The sequence below is a fragment of the Myotis myotis genome, unplaced genomic scaffold (assembly GCF_014108235.1).
Source record: "Myotis myotis isolate mMyoMyo1 unplaced genomic scaffold, mMyoMyo1.p scaffold_m19_p_3, whole genome shotgun sequence".
NCBI classification, from domain to species: Eukaryota; Metazoa; Chordata; class Mammalia; order Chiroptera; family Vespertilionidae; genus Myotis; species Myotis myotis.
This window is the reverse complement of record NW_023416335.1, coordinates 40002747-40028484: the sequence shown is the minus strand read 5'-3', so window position 1 is coordinate 40028484 and position 25738 is coordinate 40002747. Positions and strand designations below refer to the sequence as shown.

The 25738-nt window shown below is 41.6% G+C and overlaps 1 protein-coding gene across 1 annotated transcript in view; it reads left to right on the top strand.

Annotated features, from left to right (window-relative positions):
- Positions 1–25738, top strand: part of HS6ST3 (heparan sulfate 6-O-sulfotransferase 3) — a 706262-nt gene that overhangs the window by 675170 nt on the left and 5354 nt on the right. The window contains exon 2 of the mRNA XM_036301024.1: positions 23817–25738. This exon is cut by the window's right edge and continues 5354 nt beyond it. Coding sequence (XP_036156917.1) covers positions 23817–24525 — 709 coding nt within the window. The 3' untranslated portion in view covers positions 24526–25738. The remainder of the gene's footprint in view (positions 1–23816) is intronic.

The window sequence follows — 25738 nt, the reverse complement described above, 5'->3', positions numbered from 1 at the left end:
CCAAACAAATTACATGCTAATCTGGGGAGAATTTATAGATTCACCTCTAATCATTTGAGCTATTGGCTTAATATTCTAGACTCAAGGAAAAAGCACTTGGACCTCTCATTTTGCATTCATCATGTTTGAGTAATGGTTCTTGTTAGTCCTGTATTAATGTCCTCTTTTTAAAAAAGTGAAGCCTAGTAATAAAATTTTTATTGTAATCCAATACTAGCATGATTCTTCCTAACTAAGAGTTATGTTTGGTGGATTTAAGCAACCCCAGAAAATATTCAGGCTAAGAATTTAGAAAGAGATGTTTAGCAGAAAAGAATATCCTTATGGATTAATGTTTTTTTGGGGGGGGGTTAAGAATATGATATTATTGTCTTGTCTTTTGCTTTTACATTTAAAATTAGTAGTTTTCAACTTTTAATTACTTTAAGAACCACCGGGCAACATATTTTAAAATGCAGAATCTTCAGGTTTGTCTCAGAGGGATTCTGATTCCGCATGTATAGGGTAAAAGGGTATATATAATAGACTAAATGTTCATATCCCTCCTCCAAATTCATATGTTGAAATTCTGTCCCTCATTGTAATGGTAAAGTTATGTGGGCCTTTGGGGAGTGACTAGGTCTTGAGGGTGGAGTCCTTGTGAATGGGATTAGTGCCCTTATAAAGAGAGCTGCTGTGCTCTCTCACCCCTTCTACCACGTGACAACACAGCAAGAAAACAGTTATCTATGAACCAGAAAGTTGTCTTTACCAGATACCAAATCTCACCTCGATCTTATACTTTACAGCCTCCAGAACTGTAAGACATAAATTCTTGTGGTTTAAGCCATCCATTCTATGGTATTTTTGCTATAGCAGTCCAAATGGACTAAGACAAGGGGGCTAGGAACATACATATTAAGAAGTAGCTCAGGTCATGTGTGAAGGGAGTCTGAAGACCACACTTGGAGGGACATTATATTGACTCTGAGATCCCAGACTCAACCACAAGCTCTGTGAAGGCAGTGCTGTGTGTTAATGATCATGGTATCCCTGGTACTTAATATAATTTCTAGTGAACATGAGGCAGAACTATATAAGACTTACAGACACTGGCTTTGCAGTTGGACAGTCCTGGATTTATGTGTTGGCTCTGAGACTTATTAGCTTTGAGACAGTGGAGATAACCTCTCTAGACCTAGCGTGGTCCTCTGAAAAGTGAAGTTAATGACACCTTCCTACACAAAGAGTATGGAGCTTACATGAGGTTATGTTTCCATAGAGCTTGGCACAATTCCTGGGGTGATGGATTTGGAGTGAGATCTTGGTATATTATGATAGTACTAAAGGCCCGGTGCACAAGATTTGTGCAGGGAGGGGGGGTGGAGTTGTCCCTCAGCCTGGCCTGCACCTTCTCCAATCTGGGACCCCTTGGGGGATGTCCAACTGCCGGTTTAGGCCTGATCCCTAGATGTCTGATAGCTGGTTTAGGCCTGATCCCACAGGGCAGTCGGACATCCCTCTCGCAATCCACTGGCTCCTAACTGCTCACCTGCCTGCCTTCCTGATTGCCCCTAACTACTTTGCCTGCCTGCCTAATCACCCCTAAATACTCTGCCTGCCTGCCTGATGCCCCTAACTGCTCCCCTGCCGGCCTGATAGCCCCTAACTGCTCTCCTCTGCCAGCCTGATCACTCCTAACTGCCTCTGTCTGCCAGCCTGATCACCCCTAACTGCTCTGCCTGCCTGCTTAATTGCCCCTAACTGCCTCTGCTTCACCCCGCCACTGTGGCTTTTTCCAGAAAGATGTCTGGAAGATGTCTAGAAGGATGTCTGGAAGATGTCTGGTCTATCTGGTCTAATTAGCATATTACCATTTTATTAGTACAGTGGGGCCTTGACTTACGAGTTTAATTCATTCCGTGACGGAGCTCGTAACTCAAATTACTCGTATGTCAAATCATAAAGTGAACGAGTGAGACACGTGATGCTGGGCTGATGTTGTGGCGTCCACTGTGACGTTCACTGCGCCAACTAGCGGTAGGGTATCTGAAGCTGGCTCATAACCCGAATTTTAGCTCGCAACTCAAAGCAAAATATCGGCCGAGAGATGGCTCATATCTCGAAAAACTCGTTAGTCGGGACACTCGTAAGTCAAGGCCCCACTGAATAGAGAGATTCTGGCCAGCCCACAAGAATGCTACAACTGGGGCTCCTTATAAAAGAAGAAATAGTAGATACAAATTAAATTTCCTCTGAATTAAGGGCTGAGAATGCATCTAATATCCTACAAGACTGAAAGCAGGTAAAAGCTGATTTGGAGAAAGTGGTGTAGACCTGGCCTGAAAGAAGGAAGTCCAGGGTGATCTCACCATGTGGCTTACTTTGAAAGTTTGGTAGTTCTTCATATCAGAAAAATGTAGCTCCATTGTGTCCCAGGCTCTACCAAATATTATTAGGAACTCCTTCTCTTCCCTCAGTGAGGCGAGGGAGACAAAGAGGTGGAGGAGAGAAAGAGGAAGCAGGAAGCCCATTTTCCTCCCCTGCTGGGCCCATCAGAGTGCTCCATAAATGGCATTTGTTTGGGTTATTATTTATTCTTCTTCTTATCATAAAACTTTGTGAATGATGAGAATAGCTGACCTTTATTTAATGCTTTCCAGGTGATAAGCTCTGCACTAAGACTTTTCCCTATGTGTGTCATTGAATCCTTACAAGGAAACTCTGAGGTTGCTATTTTTATCACCATTTAGACACAAGGAAAGTAAAGCTTAGAAAGGTTAAATAATTTGTTCAAGTAAGGGTTGTCAAAGCTTGGATTCAGTCTAATGAGCAAATCTGACGACAATGTTAAAAATAGGTTAGTTGTTGCCCTAGCTGGTTTGGCTCAATGGGTAGAGCATCGGCCTGCGGACTGAAGGGTCCCAGGTTCGATTCCAGTCAAGGGCACATGCCTGGCTTTGTGGTCTCAAGCCCCAGTGAGGGGCGTGCGAGAGGCAGCAGATCATTGATTCTCTCTCACCATTGATGTTTCTCTCTCCCTCTCCCTTCCTCTCGGAAATCAATAAAAATATATATTTTAAAAAATGGATTAGTTGTTAAGTTGAGGGAAAATATGAGTTGCCTTGAGTTTGGGGAATTTGCTTCCAACGTTGAATTTGGGGAGGGGGTGTATATTGGGGTGAGGGGTCTGCTTTGCTGTTACCTGTCCATGAAACAGAAAATAAAACAACAACAAATGTAGCTGAAGAGCTTAGGTGCATTGTTTTCTTGCTTGTGTTAGTCAAAAATAAGAAATTACAGCGCAAGCTTTTCTGCGGCTTAATTACAGGCCTCCGTGCTGCAAACAATGCACTAAGTGCTAATAATAGGGGCCATCCAAAAACAAATTCTCTAGAGACCTCCCAACTCCATTGGGTCTGTTTAGGACAAGTGATAAGGAAACAATGTTCTGTATGAAGGAGCAGAGGGCCCCTAGACAGTGTGAATCTTTTTCTTGTTAATGAAGTAAAATGAATATTGCTGCTGGTATAAAACCAACAGCAGCAATGAAAAGTCATTCTTGTTAGTGACCTCGGGCAGCAAAGGAAATATCCACTCAGCATGTTAGCTAGGAAGCAGTCAGGCCCCATCAGGAGATCCTGGTCTGTGCTGCCCTGGCAGAGAGGATCAGGAAGAAATGGCCCTATTTTTAAAAGGCTTTTCTACATCTCATATGATTTGGACCCAATTTCTAAATCACCTTTGAATCAGAATAGCAATTCTTTGTTACCCACTTGGCTGGAGTGTTAAAGAATCTTTGGAAAATGTTCAATAGATGTCTTGAGCTCTATGTAAATATGAAAAGCACAGTTTTTTTGTGAAAAGAATATCGAAGAAAAGCTTAATGTTATTCAACCTTTCTATATTGGGAAGCAAATACATTTATTTCGATGTAGAAAAAGATGGAATTACTCCGTAGAACAGAATATCCAGTGGCTGCAGCATGGGAGGTGTGTAAGTAGGGGTTGAATGAATTAATAAGAAACATATGAATAGAAGATCTCATTAAAAACAAATTAGAAAGCTGAACCCATATGATAAATAACCATTTGTATGTACGAGTTTAATTTAGTCTTTTGCTACCAAAAGAAAGCCTTGTTTAAAATATGAAGAATATTAAGGCTTAAAATTGAAAAGGGAAGCATGAAAGAACCAGTAATATTTGGGTCTCAAGCCCAAGTCACAGCCAAACTAGAAAATTCAGTTTCTATTAGATCAGAAAAAATATGCTCAGAGCAGACTGAGGTAATGGGGGAGTGCATGTTCTTGAGTGGGGAGGCTGGGATCTAATGTGTGGAGTGAAGTGGTAGAGTTGGAATCAGGGCCTGGAGGATAGGAGCACATAATGTTCCCCCCAAATTTTCTATGAATTGTGAGGACTTCATATATTTTCAAGGTCACCTTTGGCTCTGCTAGTCTGAATTCAGTGCCATTCCCATGCTGGCCCAGCTAAGGAATTCAGCCTTTGTTCCTTGATTGCCCCAATCCACACCCACACAAGATGCTTGTTTGTAGAGCAGACTTTACTTATGGTTTGTGGTTGCAAAGAGGGCTTACATGGCAAATCTCACAGATATTAATTTAAAAGTTAATATTGCTCATCACCATTCTTCAAATCTTTCAATCACTTTGCTACCAGAAACTTCTTGCTGGCCACATGCCTCCACCATGCTGCTTGACACATCACTCCCGCTCTTTCTTGAAACCTCTTTCCTTCCTACTTTCCCTTACTCCCAATTCAAGTGAGCTTCTTTTAGAAAGTATCTGAGTTCTTGCTTTATCTGACCCCCACCACTCCCTGCTAAGCATAGAGCTTTTTCCATATAGAAACACTTACCGATGTACATTATGTCACTAAGCAAAAACAGTTCCCCTGAGAAGTCTAAAGTTGATTCTTGAAATACCTTTCATCAATGTTGTCCTCCTCACTAGCACATGAAGACAGTGAAGGTCTCCACAGAAGGGGCATTTGCCTGCTAACAATCATTAGCCTTGCTAACCATTACTTTATATTCTTCAAGCTTTGAGATAGTGATCACTCCAACAATTAGGTGAAACTCTGCTCTTTATAAAGTTGTCAACCAATAATGCTGTAATTCTAATTCCAATAATAGTGAGCTCCAGCCCAGAGGTAAGAAATTCCTTCTCTTTACCATCTTGAGTTATTTTAAACACACAGATCAAAATGTATTTTAAAAACTGTATACTTAAACTTGACTAGATGTGCGTTGTCCAAAAACAATAGCCTGTGATCCATTAAGGAGCTGGATGTTTCTACCTGCTTGGTGCTTGATCCCTGTCCTTCACAGGCTCTGACTCAGTCCCAGGGCTGGAGGGGCAGGGCCCTGAGTCAGATCCCTGTTGCAGGCGCTCATCTGGACACATGAACCCTAGACCAGTGGTCGGCAAACTCATTAGTAAACAGAGCCAAATATCAACAGTACAACGATTGAAATTTCTTTTGAGAGCCAAATTTTTTAAACTTAAACTATATAGGTAGGTACATTGTTATTAACTTCATTAGGGTACTCCTAAGGCTTAGGAAGAGCCACACTCAAGGGGCCAAAGAGTCGCATGTGGCTCGCGAGCCACAGTTTGCCGACCGCGGCCCTAGACTATAAACTTCAATCCCAGGTCATGGCCAGATGCTCTAATAAGGGATGTTCCACTAGAAGGAAGATCAGCATTTGGAGGGTGCATGAAGGAGATAAAAGTATTCTAGGATAGATGTGGGAAAGTACAAAAGTAACTTGGAAAGCGATGAATAGGAAGGATTTAAACAGAAGTCTGGATTAGAACTGGGAAAAAAAATGATGCCTCCTTTTGAAAGTCTAAAAGGAAATAATTAAGGCAAATTAAGGGGGACTACTGCTATAGAAAATTCATTTCTTTAATATGACCTTTTCCTCCATTCTTTCCTTTTGATTCAAACTGGCCTATCCAGCACCCTGACTCCTTCTCCTTTGCATGTCAACTCCCTTAGGCATTAAGCCCTCAGGACAATGAGGTTCTGATCAGCATCAAATCATCTTAGGAGCAAAACCTTGGGGTATGTTGACCACAGAGACAAAATTTCAGTCAAACTAGAGATAACATCCAGGCCTCGGTTGTCCTTCATGCTCCAGGCTTAGAAAAACCTGGGAAAGCAGACAAAGGGATACCATGGCTGACATCAGGACCAGCGGCACTGATCAGCTCCTGCTTACCCTACTGCCAACCAATCAGTAGAGACCATGACCCTGACCATGACCCTAACTTAGTCACCATGATTAATGATTTTTCCCTGATATAACCAACCCCTGCAAGCCACTGAGTAGCCAGGTCTTCAAGCAAACATTACCTCACCTGTGTGTCCGGGTATGGGCAACTTTGTAAAAATAAACCCTTACTTTCTTAGCTACAAACTCATGTTTGTGTCTTATTGGGCTTTGATGTGGGCAGGCAAATGGACCCCTTTAGTCTGATACCAGTGTTAGCTAAATTTCTACATAGCTTACTTCTGGGTTTAGTTCATTTTGTTTTTAGGGCATATGCCAAGCAATGTAGGATTTCGTGAGGGAAGGGAGAACTTTGTTTTTCCAGAACACCTTTTCTTGGGTGCCTGTGTCAGAGGCAGAACACTAGGCTTCCTGAGCCAGAGATTAACTCTAGGATAATTCTTAATTCCAAGAAATGAATGAAAGTGATGCATGATGAGGGAAACTCTCATCAGGAGGGACAGTTGTCCTGCCTGAGTCAGTGTCTCTGTCCTCCCTTACACTCCCCATGGCTCCAACTTCTAGGACAGCAGGCTGCCCAGAGGGAGAAGGACCTCAAATGCCACACCTTGTGGCAGAACTGTCACCAGTCCTTGCCGTTCTCTGGGAACATTTCCACTAGAGAAGAGATCGTCACCTAAAAGCCATTTCACATCAGAGCTCTGAAGGTGTACAAAGGCGATTTTGGTATTTTAACTAACCGGACAGTGTTTTTGGAGCACTTCTGTTCCCGTATTTTCCCTGTGCTAGAGGGGATAGGTTCTCTTCTCTCTTTAGTCAATGCTTTGGAGAACGCTGCATTTCCAGTCTGCTTTACTGGCTGAAACCGCCCATTCTGCCCAAGTATTGCACTAGATTCTGCCCCTATCTTTTGGCACTTCCTTCCAAGTGTCTCTTGCGGTGCAGGCTGTAAACACCATCAGCACCATCAAGCTCTCAGCATGAGTTGAAAATGCCCAGAACTAATGGCTCTGGCAACTTCCCACTGGCCCAGGAGAGGGTCACAGCGTTTTCACTTTTGTGTGTCAGCTTCCATGGCTGTTTGGGGGGGTGTGTGATGCATCAGAAGAAGGGGAACAGCCTTTAAAATCCATCAGAGGTCAATGTACTCCATTATATGCACAGTGCCTCAAATTCAGTTTTAACCTTTGACGAAATTTGCAGTGTTGGGATTTTTTATGCTAGAGCAGACACAGGAAATCACAGGTGCAACTCATTTTAGGTTTGACTTACAATCGCTGTGGGCCCCTATAATTTTTATAGCAAGTTCTCTCTTTAACTTGAGTGTAAAGTGTCAGAAGTCTGTAGCCTGTCTCTGTAATGCACATTAATAGGTAATATTGATTTGTGGAAATTAATTACTAGAAAAACAGCTCTCAGCACTTACCTAGTGTTTGGAAAGATTTGAGAGCCCCCTTGTGGCTATAATAAATCCAAACTAAAAAAGAATGAAAAGCTTTTAACTGTGTTTTTCTCTCTATCTTGTCTCTCTTTCTAGCTCTCTCTTTGGTTGTATTTGTTTGCTTGCTTAATGATTTGAGTTGTTTTTCATTTTATATTAGCATCAGCATATTTCATATAATTTCAATGAAAGACTCAGAGATGATAGCCAGTGTCAGTTTTAAAAGAAAAAGGATACTTGGTTTTTTACTGATTATTAAACTCAGATTCTTATCATCAAGAGAAATAATATGGAGGGGGGATGTTTAAGGAAGTTTACAAAATAAGAATATTGCAGTTGCATTATTCTGCTTCTTAAGGAGGCCTCCCCTTCTTTTTAATCTACGTATTGATTGCACCAAGATAAAAGCCACCTCTAACAGCCCCAAGCTACATTTATTTTGAACATCTTAAAGATTATTTTCTCAGATTTACATATAGCAGAGGAAAGTAGGAAAATAAGTGTCCTCATTTGAGTGTTTTTAAATCTCCAAGAAATGAACGCTGAAAGTTATTACCTCTGATGCTTCAATCATGCCTGAAGAAAAATATTTGCAACTTAAGGTCACTGTGCTCCACACTTGAATTGATGAAGGGAGCGCCCAAGGCAAAGTTTAGACAGAACGAATTGATTTTTTTTTCAGAGAGATTTAAATGCTTATGCGTATATTTTTCCAAATTTCTGTCATTGCTTTATTAATTAGGCAGAATGACAGCAGGGCTCCAGAACCCAGTGCCGCTGAAAGATCCCATTGAGTGTCCATGTAGTCAGCTGGGCTTCTGGAAGGAACTCAGGCTATTATCATGAATAAGTGGACTTTGGAAGGAACCTGATTAGGGCTCCATGTTACTTCCAGTATAATTTGCATTCTCCTAGAATAGTTTGTGGTATGACATTGGAATCTAGTCGCAAATGAATCACTAGCCTTCCTACTGTTCCTAGCATGGAGGAAAATGTGAGGTTAAGGAGAAAAAGAAAAAGAAAGCCCTGGCCAGTTTTGAAAAAGTGGATAGAGTGTCAGCCCATGGACGGAAGGGTCTCAGGTTTGATTATGGTCAAGAGCACGCACCTGGGTTGCAGGCACATGCAGGAGGCAAGCAGTCAATGTGTCTCTCTCCCATTGATGTTTAACTCTCTCTGTCTCTCCCCCTCCCTTCCACTCTCTCTAAAAATCAATGGAAAAATATTTTCGGGTGAGGATTAACAAACAAACAAACAAAAAAAGGAAAGGAAAAACAAAACAGAAAACCCCTGATGTTGATGCCTAAGTAGAACATATGAAAGTGAAAGATGGTGTCTGGTGGGTTTCCCCTTCAGTGCACCGGTGTAATTAGCAAAAACAGCAGTTCCAGGGCTTGGGAGGGAGGGAGATAGGAGACAGTGGGGCACAGCTAAAGCTGGCCAGATCACATCCTGAGCAGAAACCACTTTGATCTTTAGGACTGTAGAAAATTTCAAGTTCTAACACCATCTTTTTGGTCTTTTTAAATATGGAGCTTTTGTAATGTGCAAGCCTTTACGAATATGCATAAATGGCCACAGGGTTGCCTCAAAAAGATTAAGTGTCCACCTGAATAAGCTCCTATTGGCCCCAAATTAGATCCTTTGAGCATCAGTAAGAATAATGACTGCAATGTGTTGAAACTTATTAAACACTAGTTGTCCTGCACACGGATCCATGCCTGAATAGCTTGCTGCCGCTTGCCTCAGCTGGCCACCCGCCCACTGCTGCTGGTAGCTCTCCGCTGCTCATAGCTTGCTGGCCCGCCCTCCTGTAGCTCTCCACCACTCTCCCTCATTGGTTGTGACGTTATGGAGTAATGGATAATTAGCATATTCCTCTCTTAAATTATCCCCTCGGGTGGTCGTTTGACTGGGAGACCAGGAGTTTGACCACTCACTATGACTCGTGCTGACCACCAGGGGGTGGCGCGGAACACGGTGGGTGTCGGTGACACAGCTCCTGGGCATGGGGCTATAACCTCTCTCCCGGCTACCTGGGGGTAGAGGTGATGGGGACAGAGGTGCGGTGAGAATGTGGGGTGTCCACCAAGCTTGCTCTCACTCCCCCTGTTACCCTTCCCCGGGACGCCAGGGCTCGTGCACTAGTGAAGCCCCCATGCTCAGGTACCAGGCGCCCGCACCTGCATGTGCACGTGCGCAGCCTCTTCTGGTGAGCCAGGCTGCTGGGGCTGGTTGGGCTCCCCGTGGTTTCACACAGGAGCCGGTGTGTGAGGCTGGCCAGGAGAGAGTGCGCTGCCCGTGCGGCTTCTGTGCGGTGCCACTGGGCAGCCTAGAGGCCCACAGTGCGCGCTGGCCCGCAGTGTCTGACCGCGCTCACTGCATCTTTGTGTGGGGACATGGGTGCTGTGACTCAGGCAGAGGAGGGCACGTGGGGGCCCGGAGGCCCAAGTGCTGCCCAGGACCCAGAGGTCAGCTGGGAGCTGCCCTTCCACGCCAGACGCTCACGCTTCGATCGCATGCCAGGCCTAGGGACCGTACCTGTGCACGAATTTCATGCACTGGGCCTCTAGTAATGATATAAAAACAAACAAACAACATCAAAAAAATCCCCACCAGAGGAGTCCAGGAAAGCAACCTATTGTTTGAAAACCAGTAATTAGAATGAGTCAAGAGCTCATCTACCTTTCCTATGCAAACTATACCTTGGAGTATCAAATAGTTAATATGGTAAGTTTCTCATGATAGAAGCCTGGCAGCCAAAATGAAAAAGAAATGATTGAGTTAGACTATCACCATTGTGCAACCCTCTAATGAATGATCATCCATGGCTATGCATTCACAAAGAGAGACCACCAGCCACTATGTGCCTCCAGATTGACGTCCACAACACTGCCTATGAAGAAACAAGCATTTATTATGTCAGAATGATATCTTCTCCAACTTTATTACCTGAAGGTATAATTTCTGCCTAGTTCTTCAGGGGTCCCCCTTTATAGTTGGGTTTCAAAGAGCAAACGAGCTAATATACAAATCTGGGAAATCTCCAAACTTAGAATAATGTGCTAATGTCATGCTTTCTAACACTTAACTATACTAGAGCAAAATAAGACAGAGTGGGGTCATCAAAAGATTACTGTATGGCCAGTTCCTTGAGATCAGGCTGTGTCCTGTATATCATTATATCTCAAGAATCTATCATAGTGCTTGGCATAAAATACATAATCAACAAATATATATATTTTTAAATATGTTTTTATTGATTTCAGAGAGAGGAAGGGAGAAGGAGAGAGAGATAGAAACATCAATGATGAGAGAGAATCATTGATTGGCTGCCTCCTGCATGCCCCCTACTGGGAATCGAGCCCAAAACACAGGCATGTGCCCTGATTGGGAATCGAACCATGACCTCATGGTTCATGGGTCAACACTCAACCACTGAGCCATAACGGCTAGGCAATCAACAAATATTTTTAAATAAATAGACTAGTATAGTAGCTGAGGAAGAAGAAGAAAAGTCTCAGCTCTGCTAGCCTTTAGTTGTTTGACCTTGGGAAAATCCTTGTTTATTGCTGAGCACAGATTTGCTCATCTGTAAAATCCTGCCTCTGATACAGTCTTGTGGTGAAGAAAAAGTGAAATAATGGATGAGGAAAGTGTTTTGAAAACTGTATGTTACACAAATAGAAATGAACTATCAGCTGTTTTTTTATTATTATTAACAAAGCTTTTAATATTTAAATTTTAAATTGTCACTGTATTGGGGTAGTTCCTGAGGTTCTAATATTCATGGAGGAAGGGAAGTGGTTGAAGTGGGAAGTGTGCACTTATACTGAGGATCTGCTGTGCATCAGTTACTGCTGAACCCTTGATAGTCATTTTTTTAATTTATTTATTCCTACAATCCTATAAAGTAAGCATTTATACCTTGCTGTTTAGATGAGGAAACTAAGGCTGCCAGAGGTCATATAAGCTAACCAGTTCACACCAAATGTGAGATGGACCAAAAATTGAAACCTAGACTTTCCTAGCTTCAAAACCTATTTTCTTCCCACTGCACCTTAAAGTGAAGTTTCCAACATGTTTGAAATTACGTGCTCATGCTCTGTCCAAAATGAGTAGAGTTTGACTTCTATTTTCATTGACTCTTCTCTTTCTGAATAAAGGCATTAGAGCAGCCAACCTCAGAATCCAGTAACCTTCCAGAACACATTTCTGAGCATTGTGTTTAAAAAAAAAAAAAAAAAAAAAGCCTCATTTTAAAGCCAAAAAGAGAATGATGGCACTGCATGAGCTTTGGCTTTATCTGAATTCTCTTGCACCATTATTTCTAACCACCCTTTATTGTCCTGGGATTACTATAGCTTTTGGCTTCTGAATTCCTTGGGAGTGTTAAAAAAGGATGGAACTGGCCCAGCCTGTGGGTCTCAGTGGTTGAGTGTCGACCCATGCACATGGAGGTTGCCAATTCTATCCAGCTCAGGGCATAGGCTGGGTTGATGGGCTCCTTCCTCAGCAGGGGCATGCAGGAGGCAGCCGATTGAGGCTGATGTTTCTCTCTCATGGATGTTTCTGTCTCTCTCCCCTCTCTCTCTCTCTGAAATCAATAAAAACGCATTTAAAAAAAAAAAAAGAATAGAACCGCTATAATTCCCCCTTGCCTCTAATATCCTTTCCTCAAGTGTCAATTTGTTATGCGCTTTTGTGTATGTGCTGAGCTCAGGATAACTATACCTAGGACTTCTGCACTGTAAATACATAGAGGACCCTCTCCACCCATACACTCCTGAGGTTGAGAGGAGCCAAATGCCTTGTGTCCCCCTGACCCTGCAAAATGCTCCCTCACTCTTGTCTCCTGCTGCCTACCCACAGGGAAACACAAATCCCTCTCCCTGAGATGCGCATTTTGCCTCTGGAGCTTTGAATTCAAGAAAGCCCGGACCACTGCAGCATTAAGCCACAAATTGCATCTCTACAGCCTGATGCTTACGAGATGATGGAAAAGACTGTCAAAACTGTCATCACTTAGTGAAACTGCAGACATCATCTAAAAGACTACGTAACACAAAGAGTTGTTTTGATGGCTAAATTGGTCATTGCAATACAGCACTTAGAACTGTACTTGGACATAGTAAGCAGGCAATAAATGTTAGCCATTATTATTATTTCTATTGCTATCGCTTTTTATTTCACATGAACTTTCCATATTTTAAGTTAGCTTGTTCCTAATCATCACTTAGGGGATCATCTCTAAGCACTCTTTCTTTGAGAACTGGCAAGGCATGGAATTAAGTGGGGCTCTCTTGGGTATTTTGTTAAATATGCTAAAATGATTGCCCAGTCCTGATAGCAGAATCTTAGGCAGATCCTAACTCAAAATAATCCTTTATGGAAAAAAAAAAAATGGAAAACTCTGGACAGAGATGAGGTTTTTGTTTTGTTTTTGTTTGTTTTCCGTTCTCATGATGTTTTAGGAAAATTTATATCAAAGCTGTCAGATAGAAACCTAAATACCAGAACAGGTGCCTTGCTCTTAAATATCGTGATTTCCTTCTTTTCCTTTCCAAATTGGCTAGTGCAAAACCATTGCAATGGAGACACCTGGTCACTTCCGCCTTGTGTAAGTCTCACGCGCCCTAAAACTAGCGCCTGTGAAATTAGCTAAAGAGCTAGCCCGGCTGCACACGAATGGCCCGATAACACAATCTGAGTGTACTATCTGGTGTTCTGCTTTGCCCGGCTGGGATTAGAGCTGTGAGTGAGACTGAATTGGGCCTTATCTCACTCTGGGGCGGCTTCAGGCTCCAGCTGGATGCCCGCATGCATAAACCACAGCTTTGCAGAGCAGAGCGCCTCGCCCAAATCCCAGCGAGGCCGCGCGGAGCAGGGCACCTCTGAAGCAAATAATCACGGAAGTCTCTGAATAATGCATGAGAGCAGGACCCTCCCTGGCACATTTGAAACTGTACTGGGAGGAACTGTGCTCAGCAAAGATAGCAAAAAACAAGTCCCTGGAACATGCCTGCCCTGAAATTTATTCTTGCAGCAGCCGCTTGGGGAAAAGCGAAAGCAAATATGACAACCCCCGGAAAGTCATGGCATTTTAGTGAGTTGGAGGCTCATGGGTTTCACATCAATATAAAGCAGCAACACGACAGGATTGAAAATTTTATCTTACTGATAAATGCTAACTCTTCCTCTGGGGAACTGGGGGTGGACTGATCATCACTGAGAAGTGACCGGTGTCATCCAGAAGCCTCTTATTCCCATGCTTTTGTTTGGTTGGTTTAGTATCATGTGTGACTTCCCTTCATTAGAGTTGGCTGACACCTGGGCACTGTAGAAAAGCTATTTCTACTCGAGCAGCTGTTTCTTTGAGGACCAGCGCTAAGTATACCCGGGCAAGGGACCTCAATCTTTCTGATCCAGATGTTGGCTTTAAGACAGCTGCAGAGCTGATGCAGCGGGATTGGATTCCATAAATGTCTAGTATCTAATTTGATATGCCAACCGATCATTAAGTGCAAAATAAACAGATCTTTTTAGGAGAATGTTTCCTCATCGCTATGACACAAACCCGCTATGTCCTGGAATGTCCCTAATAGGCTCCTGTTCCGGCCCAGCCCAGAGGGAGCAGGGCCAGGAGCCTGTGTGACGCCCTCCCTTGGCTTCCAGGGGCCTTGTCCCCTGGTGCTTGCTGATGTGGGGCCTCATGCAATGGCCCTGTCCTCTCTCATGTTGACTGTGATCAGGTACATTTTGGCACTTTGAAAATGAAACAGGGACAATGTTCTTGACTCAGAAACTCTACTCCTAGCAATTTATTCTCTGCCCAAATATTTCTGGCTTAGGATGTTCATCAGATTATTGTTTCTAGTATACCCATCCAAATACAGTCAGCCTCATTGTCTGAAACTGGGAGATTGGTCACATAGATTATGGGACATCCATAATTGGAATATTATGCTTTTATGGAAGAACATTAAATAAAATGGAAAAGATGTTCACCCTGTATGTTTGAGTTTAAAATACAGGTTAAAATGTCACCTACATTATAATTTCAAATCTGTAAAAGAAATACATGTATATATATTTAACTGTGGTTTTTTTGCTGAGCAGTGATTATAGATGATTTTTATTTGCCTCTTTTTCTTCTGTTCTGCTTTGCTCATATCTTCTATAATGACAACATACTGCACTTCTAACTGGGGGGAGGGAGGGAAAGTAATGATGTAAAAAAATTTAAAAAGCCAAACCAGCTACATCTATCATATTCTGCCTGTAAAGTTATCAGGCACACAGGTAAGAAAAGGGACGCAGAGCCTCTCTCCTCCTAAGGGAAGCACTGCAGGCATTCTTCTCTTCTCTTTCTTTCCAATTGAAAAGAGTCAGATCTTTGGGTCCTAAGTAAAATAAAAATGCCTTCGCCTAAAGGGTCTAGCTGCTTTGTAAGGCACTGTGGGGGAGTAGGTAAGGGCAGCTTCGTGGGGAAAGGTGTGTGGGGCATCGGCGGGAGGGGGTGCAGATGCAAGGCTTCTTGTGAGGTAAGATAACCAGCACATGTTTGCACTTTCCCATCATAATGCCGGACACCCTTGGACCCGGTTACTCTGACACACACCATTGTCGGCCTCCTAAACTTCTTTATTACGATACTTAACAATTATAGTTCCCAATATCCCGTTTGCTTAAAACATCATTTTTAAATTCCTTAATTTGTTTTCAAGGCTTGAACAAAAGCCCTTTTCATCACTGTGTCAAAGGGCAGTCTAACTGCTAAGCTCTAGCTGCCACAATTCCCCCTATCAGATACAGTTTAGTCAGATACTACTCGACTGAGATAATGAAGACTGGGCAGCCTGTAATGAGTATATGGCTCTAAAGGGAGTGAAGAAATTAATTCCATTCTGAACATTTGGAAAATGACTCCAGCACGCAGTACAGGAGGGTGGAGGGGGAGCTAAGTTTCATGTTTTGGAAACGCACACATCAGCTCACGTGGAAGATGTACCAGTTGTCTGTGCATGCTCCATGGCGAGGACCAAAGCTCTCCTTTAGATACCCCTCAAGTCCAACTTACAATCTCTCGTTCATTGTGAGACACTGCGCTTTGGCAAAACATAATTATTTTGTTTTGCCAAACAAAACACATTTCAAAGTCTGGAGGGCAAGAGGAAAGAGGAGGAATTGATTGTTTCCCATACATTTCACAAGATCTAGCCTAAGAAAAGCCTTCGCCTGGACCAGTTTTGTTGGTTAAGGCACCAGCAAGTTTGATTTACTGAGCACATCACCATCAGAATTCCTGAAAGAGTGACTAATAAAAGTTAAATATTTATTCATTCCACAAACATTGAACACCTTATATACATCATGGAGTATGAGGTCATTTTTCATATGCTTTGGGAAAGAAAGATGAGTAAAGCATAAAGCTTATTTAAGGGATAAGACAGTCACTGGTCACTGGAATGTAGATAAAGCATGTGAGTATGTATATACAGTGGAATATTATTCAGCCATAAATATGAATGAAATCTTGCCATTTGTGACAACATAGATGGACCTAGAGCAGGGGTGGGCAAACTTTTTGACTCGAGGGCCACAATGGGTTCTTAAACTGGACCGGAGGGCCGGAACAAAAGCATGGATGGAGTGTTTGTGTGAACTAATATAAATTCAAAGTAAACTTCATTACGTAAAAGAGTACGGTCTTTTTTTTTTTTTAGTTTTATTCATTTCAAACGGGCCGAATCTGGCCCGCGGGCCGTAGTTTGCCCACGGCTGACCTAGAGGGTATTATGGTAAGTGAAATAAGTCAGAGAAAGACAAACACCAAATGATTTTACTTATATGTGTAATCTAAAAAGCAACCTAAACAAAAACACAAAATAGAAATAAACTTATAAATACTGAGGACAAATTGATGGTTACCAGATGGAGAGGGGTTGGTGGGAATGGTAAAAAGAACAAATTGGCAGTTACAAAAACTGTTAAGGGGATGTAAAATACAGCTTAGGGAATATAGGCAATAATATTGTAATAACCATATATAGTGACAGACGGTTACTAGACTTATTGTCATGATCACGTAATAAAATATAAAATATATAATCACTATGTTGTACATGTGAAACTAATGTAATATTGCATGTCAACTATAATTTTAAACATTTAAAACTTTTATAAAAAGATAAAGCATGAGAGGCATAGGTTTCAGGGGGACAGAAATGCCTTCCACCAAGGGCAGGCTGGAGGAGTTTCTAGTTGAGCTAGTTTTTATGAATGCATAGAGGTGTGGAGTTTGGAGACAATAATTTTGTTGATTTTTATGAGGATTAAGCTAGTAGTGGAAGGAATACAGTGGTTGGCAAAAGTAGGTTTATAGTTGTGAGTGCACAAAGCAGAGTTTATTCTTGCATTATTATTTATTTACTCATTATTGTATTATTTATTATTATTAACCTACTTTTGCCCACCCCTGTATATTTAGTAAACCTCCCCTATGAACCTAGCATTTTATAGGTTCTATCAGATATATTCTTAGCGGCTAGGCAAGTCATACCCTCATGAAAGTGAATATTCCATATTAAAGTATAGCTTATATACAATATTATATTAGTTTTAGGTGTAAAACATAGTAATGCTAAATTTATATACCTTATGATGTGATCACCATGATAACTCTAGTAATCATCTGTCACTGTACAGTTATTACAATACTATTGACTATATTTTCTGTGATATACATTACCTTCCTATGACTTACTCATTTTATAACTGAAAGTTTGTACATCTAATTCCCCTTAATCTTTTTCTCCCATCCCCTACTACTGCTCCCCTCTGGCAACTATCAGTTTGTTCTCTGTGTCTATGAATCTGTGTTTGTTTTGTTTTTTTGATTCTACATATAAGTAAAATCATATGTTATTTGTCTTTTCTACCTGACTTAATTGCCAAGCACTTAAATGACAAGATTCAAATAACAAGTGATGGCCAGGATGTGGAGAAAAGTGGATATTCCCACTATTGGATAGGATTGCAAATTGGTGCAGCCACTATAGAAAACAGTATGCAAGTTCCTCAAAACATTAAAAATAGAACTACCATATGACCCAGCAATTTCACTTCTGGGTATTTATCTAAAGAAAATGAAAACACCAACTTGAAAAAATATATGCACCCCTATATTCATTGCAGCATTATTTATAATAGATAAGATATGGAAGCAACCCAGGTGTCCATTGATAGATGAATGAATAAAGAAGATGTGAGATATAATGGAATATTGCTTAGCAATAAAAAAGAAAGGTGAATTTTTAAATACTACAGGCAGAGTCATTCCAGCGACTTCTACTTCTTGTTCCACCATTTTGATGAGCACATTATCTCTGCCTCTTTTCCATTACAGGATTGAAAGGGAAACAGAAAATACTGAGGAGGGAAAAGTAGTGTAGAGGAAGCTGACAATGAGGAAGGCAAAAGAACAATGACAGCTGGGTGTATGATATTTCTGGAATCTGTCAGGGAGTCTTTCTTATCCACACTCACATTCCTGGGTTCTTCCCTGCTGCTCTCTTACTAAGGTTGCCAGAGGTCTCCGCTGGCCTACTGTTGTCCACGCTGAACCCTGTGGCTGAATGAATCTTCCTAAATCAACACATTTCCTATTTTGGCAATTCACAGTTGCTTTCAGAGCCCATGACAATTTGGCCTCAGCATCCTCTTCTAGTTTTTGCCCTTCTTCCATTCATTCATTTATTAAACAAACGTTTAGTGAAAATGCACAATATGAACTTCCCGGTGTAATTAGGCCACATTGCTCTCTGTACATTCTTAAATCTTCTGTGTCCACTCCTTACCTCCGAAACTTGCTAATCAATGCCTTTTTCTAATCTGCCACCCTTGCACCCACAATACTTGAGGGCATTTCATTTTATTTTTTTATGTTCTTCACATTTCCTAGAGTGACTCCTCACATGTAACAAACCTTCAATAAGCACGTGTTAATTAAATGACTTAATAATGAAAGAACTGAACAATTATATGATAAACTGCTTAGAAAAATACAGGTTCTTGAAGCAGTGGGGAAGAAAACTAGTAAGTTTAACATTAAAAAAAAAAAAAAAGCACCTATCTCATTGCTACTAATTATCTTTTGTACAAAATATTCAACTTTCTACCCAAAGTCTATACTGGCTGCCTGTCTCTGAATATCAACAATCACAACCAAGTGATCGATGTACTAGAAGATTACATATCTTTTTATTCATTTCACACATTTTAGACATTCAAAAATAATATCAGATTAGTTTTTAGGAGAGAAAAAGTCATTTATCAAAGGCAATATTAACCTTTGTCATGAAAATACATTTATCTCATATGATGCTCATTTATTTTGCATAGCATCATTTATTGACCATTTTGCTGTGAGCAGGATTTGTGTGAGGTGCCCTGGGACACAAAGCCTAGGTCCAGTTATCAAAAAGAAACTTAAAGGGTAGATGCGACCAGGACTTTCACATGCCAGTTAAAGTGCCGTAGGTGATGCAGCACACCCTAGTCAGGGAAGATGGATAAGAGGCTTGAGGTTTGCCAGGAAGGTTAAGTTGGATGCAAATGAGCAAAGGAAAAGGCAAATACTGAGGGAAGGCAGTAACACCCTTGTACAGTATTTAGAGGTTTTTGTTGTTGTTTTTTCAACATGATTACCTTACAGAAGTGCAAGCTGCTAAAGTGATTCTAAAGCAGCCATGAAAAGTGTGTGTTCTGTGTCTTAGGACTTTAATAAGCCACGATGGCTCCTATGATGATTATTGAAGCAACCATGGCACCAGTGCCCTAAGCTGCCTGCGTGCATGGATACTGGTCCACAGAATGGCAATGCTAAAGAGTTGCAATGGCTTTACAGACATGCTTACATGAATTCACCCAAGCTCTCAACAAAGCAGGTGGCTCATGGGAAACCTGCTGACAGGATGCTGTCACTGGCACAAAGTTACCTGTCTTAGGCATTGTTCTGGTCCAGGGAGGTTGGCAGAACATCTCCTTAAGTTGGTGGTTAAATGTCTTTTACTTTACCAAAATCATCGGGTGCCTGAATTCTCTTTGAGGACAACATCTTAGCCATCTCTTCATCTTGATCCCTAGCCCCAGTACTTAGCAATTATGGGGGCGCGGGGGGTGGGGGGGAGGAAGGCATTCAGTTAATGTTTGGAAAGCTAACGAATGAATGAATGGATAGATGAAGGGGGAACATAATAGTTTATTTATTTATAATTCCAAAACCTGAGGAGAGTTTGGGTTAACTGCAAGAACAAATATATGAACAGATGATGCTGTCTAGGCTTAGGAGATGAGTTAAAATGAACAGGAGCCCATGAAGGCCTCTGCATTGTGGCCATAGCAGGCTTTGTTTGGTAACTGTTTGTACTTCCTCCCTTTTCTTTGTTTTATGGAAACTCCGTTGTAACTCCATTGTGCTGTTGAACAAGTAAGGCTCAGTGCTGTTGAACAAGTAAGGCTCAAAAAGGAAAGCTGCAGATTTCACTAGTCCTGACCCTACAAGTGTTTTAGAAACTGAAGTGGAAGTTATGGGAGCAGAAGAAAATGAGTTTCATTATTTTGAGGTTGGGAGGAGATTAATGAGCTTGGAGCAAAGCGTGTACACAATAAAGGCTGGGTGTGTGCCCTGGCCAGTTTTGTTAAGTGATTAGTACACCGGCCATGGACCAATGCTTCTCAGGTTCAATTCACTGCTAAGGGCATGTACCTTGGTCTGCAGGTTTGATCCCTGGCACTGGCAGGGGTGCATGTGGGAGGCAATCCGTCGATGTGAGTTTCTCTTTCTCTCTTTGTCTTTTCCCTACTCCTCCCTCCCTTTCACTCTCTCTAAAAATCAATGGGAAATATATCCTCAGGTGAGGATTAAAATTAATTAATTAATTAATTAATTAAGGATAGTTATGAGGCCTGGAGCATTACTTCATCAGTAATTTTTGCAGTGTTCTGTCTGAAAATAGAGAAGCAACTGAAAGTAGAAAAAAATAGAAATGAGAACTGTGATTTAATTAATCAAATTTTGTGGGGTGCATTTGCAACGTCATGGATGGAACTGGAGAACATTATGCTAAGTGAAATAAGCCAGTCAATGAAGGAAAAATACCACATGATCTCACTCATTCATGGATAATAGAGACCATTATAAACTTTTGAACAATAATAGATACAGAGGCAGAGCTGCCTCAAACAGATTGTCAAACTGCAGCAGGAAGGCCGGGGAGGGTTGGGGGGCAGGAGGTAGAGGGGTAAGAGATCAACTAAAGGACTTGTATGCATGCATATAAGCATAACCAGTGGACATAAGACATTGGGGGATAGGGGAGGCTAGGGGACTGTCTAGGGCGGAGGGATAAAATGGACACATATGTAATACCCTTTGTATTACTTTAAGCAATAAAAAAAAAAAAAAAAAATTTTGTGGGGTGGTTTTCTTCAATAGGGATTCTTCTTCCACCCTATTATTTTATTTTTACTATTGTTACTATCTTATCATTTTGACTGCTTTGCAGGATTGAAACAAACAAACAAAACATACATGAGGATATGTCTGATAAAGCAAAACCCAAATGCTATTAGCCATTCCATTCCAGACCCATGAGATGGAGCAGCTTTGAACTTCATCAATATAAATGTTTCACTCGTACATTGTACATTTTCGTGTCTTGATGTCAGAGTTAATTTTAGTTACAAATAGGCCTCTTACCTATATGGCTAGTAGAACTTGTAGACATTTGGGACTTAATTTTACTCATGTAAGCATGGCCCTACTCTCTTGTCAGTCATTATTAGATACAATGTTAAACTGAATAAAGTTAAATCTGAAACCAAGACAATTTCAAGCTTATGTCAGTTTTAGTCTGCTTTGAGACTGTGTCAATTTCCAATGAAATGAAGGCATCAGGAACTTCATGGCCAATTTTCCCAAGCAAGACAAAGCCTCCTAAGATTCCAGGAGCAGATTTCAGTTGAACCTTTGTGTCACAAATCATTGCAATTCCCAGCCCTAAAATCCTCCGGCTGATATGATTACTTTAAAAATCTGGATTATACCCAAATGTGAGACATAAATGAGGTTGAGACTTACCAATTGCTTGCCATCATCTTTTTAATTTAAATCCTTTTTTTATGTTTTCTGTTGTACCCAATTAACAGGGAAATAATAAATTTTTCATGTGTGGTCTTATTTGACCCAATACATAGGGTCTCTCTGATTTAAATTCCTCTGTTTGGCATCTTTAACCCACACCTGAGTTACAACGTCATCATTACTGTGTTTTTATATTTACAATGAAATTTGCTTAGGAATTAAAAGCTAGTCTCTGCTTGTAACACTAGAAAGTGAACAAGTCCCAGCATAGGCCCAAAGCAAGATTAATAATGACATGTCATAATATTCAGCCATAGTAATATCTCTGAGCAAAACTTTATCGTCAACATTTCTTTGTGGAGCCCAGAAGCTGTGTCAGTCGTTTTCTGCTCTCCCTACTGACCTTTTGGGAAATTTTCTTCCACTGATGGAATTGTCATTCTGTCACAGGAAAAGACAACAGAGTAATGGAAAGTGTTGGCTGGCAAAAGCAAGCGTTCAGGCTGGCCTATGTGGGGCAGTTCCAGTAAATTCCTCCTCCTAATATAATGGGAAATGAGTGTTAAGATTTTGAAGTTTCATTAGCACACTTCAAAATTATTTGGCTAGACATTAAAAATAACTGAATATAGTAAATGTATAGTTTGAAATATTATAGCTCCTCAATTTTTATGCTGTCTTAAACAGCATAAAAACATTGTACTCTTACACTCCTTATTTTTGTCAGGGCTTTTACTGGGTATGCTCTAAAAAACACCACACAACAGATTAGTTGGCCAAGTGAGGCCTGGTGCTCTTTTCAGAAGGTGTCAGGACACTTTGCCCAGGAGACTTCTGAGTGTTACTCCTGCTGACGAAGTGGTGGGGTGGGCAGCCCATTCCATTGGTAACTGCTGAATCTATAAGAAGGATTTTCCTCATTATGAATCTATTTTTGTCTTCTTTAACGTCTACTAGTGTGTCTTTTTCTGTTGACTTCTCCAACTCTCTTCTTGTCCTTTTAAGCCAGAGGTACCCTGATCTTTACCTGATCATTCTGGAGTTAATCATTTATAAAATATACTTATTTTCAAAGTTCTATGGAATGTCTTTAGATGAGATATGACCTGTAATTATAACCACAGCACCTGACAATTAATCACATTCAGTAAATATTTGTTGCATTTTTGGTTTTAAAATATCAGTCTAGTGCACAGGAAAGCACAGGGGCTATGAAATTAAAGAGTCCTAGATTCTATTGCAGTTCAATTATTAACTTGCTCTGGGACCTTGGGCTACATTTTTCACCTTTTTCAGTCCCTGTTGTCTCAGTTTCATAAAAAAAAAAAAAAAAATCTCATTTTACAATGTTGTGTTCAGGATTATCTGTGCCAGTATCCATAAATACCTAGTGCAGTTTCTAGCACATAATAGTTGCTTAGTAAATATTAGTCTTCACACACAGCTCATCCTTCCCAACCCCACCTCCCTTGTAACCTAGAACAGCAGTGTAAACAGGAAAATAGAAGCCTTGGCTTCCAGCTTTGCCCTTTCTACGCCCATGACCTTGGACAAATCACTTTACCTCCTTGCATGGTTCCCTAACAAATAGTCTCATGTCTACTACAAAAGTTTGTTGTAAGAATCAAATAGATACTGGATTGGTAATAAATTTTAAATATCACGATGTGTTCTCTTAATGTAAGCTATTGTAATTGCCGGTAGTCATTTATCAGGGAATAACTGCTGAATGAATGAATGAATGATCTATTCCCCCACTTCTCCCTCCCCACACTGGATCAGGGAGGAAAAGCCCAGCAAACTTAATATTGAAAACTGGTTCACATGTGCTTATGGAAATATGCGCATATGGGAACATTTGCCTGATCAATGCAAATCCCAGAAAACACTCTCACGTAAACATCTGGCAGAAGAGCCATTGACTGCAAAAGTTCAGAATCCCAGAGTTATAGTTGTCAATGACTGACACTCTTCCTTTAATTTCTTCCAGGAATTTCTATTACATCACAATGTTGCGTGATCCAGTGTCCCGTTACCTGAGCGAATGGAAACATGTCCAGAGAGGAGCCACATGGAAAACCTCCCTCCACATGTGTGATGGGAGAAGCCCCACCCCCGATGAGCTACCTACCTGCTACCCTGGGGATGACTGGTCTGGGGTTAGCTTGCGAGAGTTCATGGACTGCACCTACAACCTGGCGAACAACCGCCAGGTGCGCATGCTGGCGGACCTCAGCCTGGTGGGCTGCTACAACTTGACTTTCATGAATGAGAGCGAGAGAAATACCATCCTGTTGCAGAGCGCGAAAAACAACCTGAAGAACATGGCCTTCTTTGGGCTCACAGAATTCCAGAGGAAGACGCAGTTTCTCTTTGAGAGGACATTCAACCTCAAGTTCATCTCTCCCTTCACACAGTTCAACATCACGCGGGCTTCCAATGTGGAGATCAATGACGGTGCTCGCCAACGCATTGAGGAGCTCAACTTCCTGGACATGCAGCTTTATGAGTATGCAAAAGATCTCTTCCAGCAGCGCTACCACCACACCAAGCAGCTGGAGCACCAGAGGGACCGGCAAAAGAGGAGGGAGGAGCGGAGGCTGCAGCGGGAGTCGAGGAGCCACCGGTGGCCCAAAGAGGATGGGAACACAGAGGGGGCCGTCACCGAGGACTACAACAGTCAGGTGGTGAGATGGTGACCCCCTGCCTCTCCTCCCTGTGGCGTTACCTTGGAGACTCTTGGGCCATTCTGAGGGCATCTGGCTGTATGTGGCCGGAGGTGGACACCTGCTTCCTCTTTTCCTTCACCTTTATCCAGCTGGGGAGGATCGGTCTTGTTCTTTACTTCCTGACATTTGCCAATCTGTGATATGGAGGAGGGTAGGAATGCATCCAGGATACACCACTTCAGAAGGTCAAGGAGAGAAGCACCAAAAAGGAAACAGTGTCCTTGCAATCTCTTTGGCACAGCACAGGTGACACTCTGGGTGACTGGACCCACAGAGGCAGACATGAAAAGCCAAACCGTGGCTTGGATGTTCTGCTGAAACTGGTCTGTTTCATACTGTCTCTGTAATGGAAATATTGGTTGGTTTCAAAAGAGAGAGAGAGAAAGAAGTCCCTCTCAGCCCTTTGATAAGGTTTTAGGCCAACTCTTACTTTGCTTTTGGCTGTCATCTTTGAACTCTATTTGAATGGGGTTTAAATCAGAAGAAGAGAAATGTGTTTTGTTGCCGTCTTTTAAAACAAGATTCTCCTACTATTGACCATCACTAGAGACTCACATCCGACAAAGCCCTGCATCCCAGCCCTGAGCCATGTTTCCTTCCCCACATTTTAGGGAACTGCAAGGGGATTCAGGTCAGGGTGCCTGTGGCCCCTGAGAAATGAACGTTGGTAGGGGCATTTAGGAGAAAATGTCTTATTAACTAATGCCTATGGAGAGAACTCTTTACCAAGTTGTATTTTCAATGTAAGAAATGAATGATAAGGGGGTTGGGGGAACGCTGGAGGGTAGATACATGCCTACCATTTCCAAACTGGCTACAGACCTCAGGTGTATGTTTTTTTTAAAGAACATTTCCAAGTTTTATCTCTTTGGAACAGTCATCTTCTCTGATATGGTACTGCCAGGTCTGAAATTCTACTATCACAGAGGGAAAGACATTTGAAAAGAATTTGGCTTGAAGAATATGAGCTTACGGTAGCTATCAGGTATATAAAACATATTTGAGGTCCTTAAATAAATAATAATTTTGATTTAGGCCAGGAGATACAGAACACAATGGTGCGATTATCCTGGGAGTTTAAAAAGACTCTACCTCCCAAAATCTTAAATATATCTAGCCAGATAACTTTTTCCTCCCCACATGGTCTTTGCCTGTTGTTAGATTCTGGCTACAGCTGGCGTTG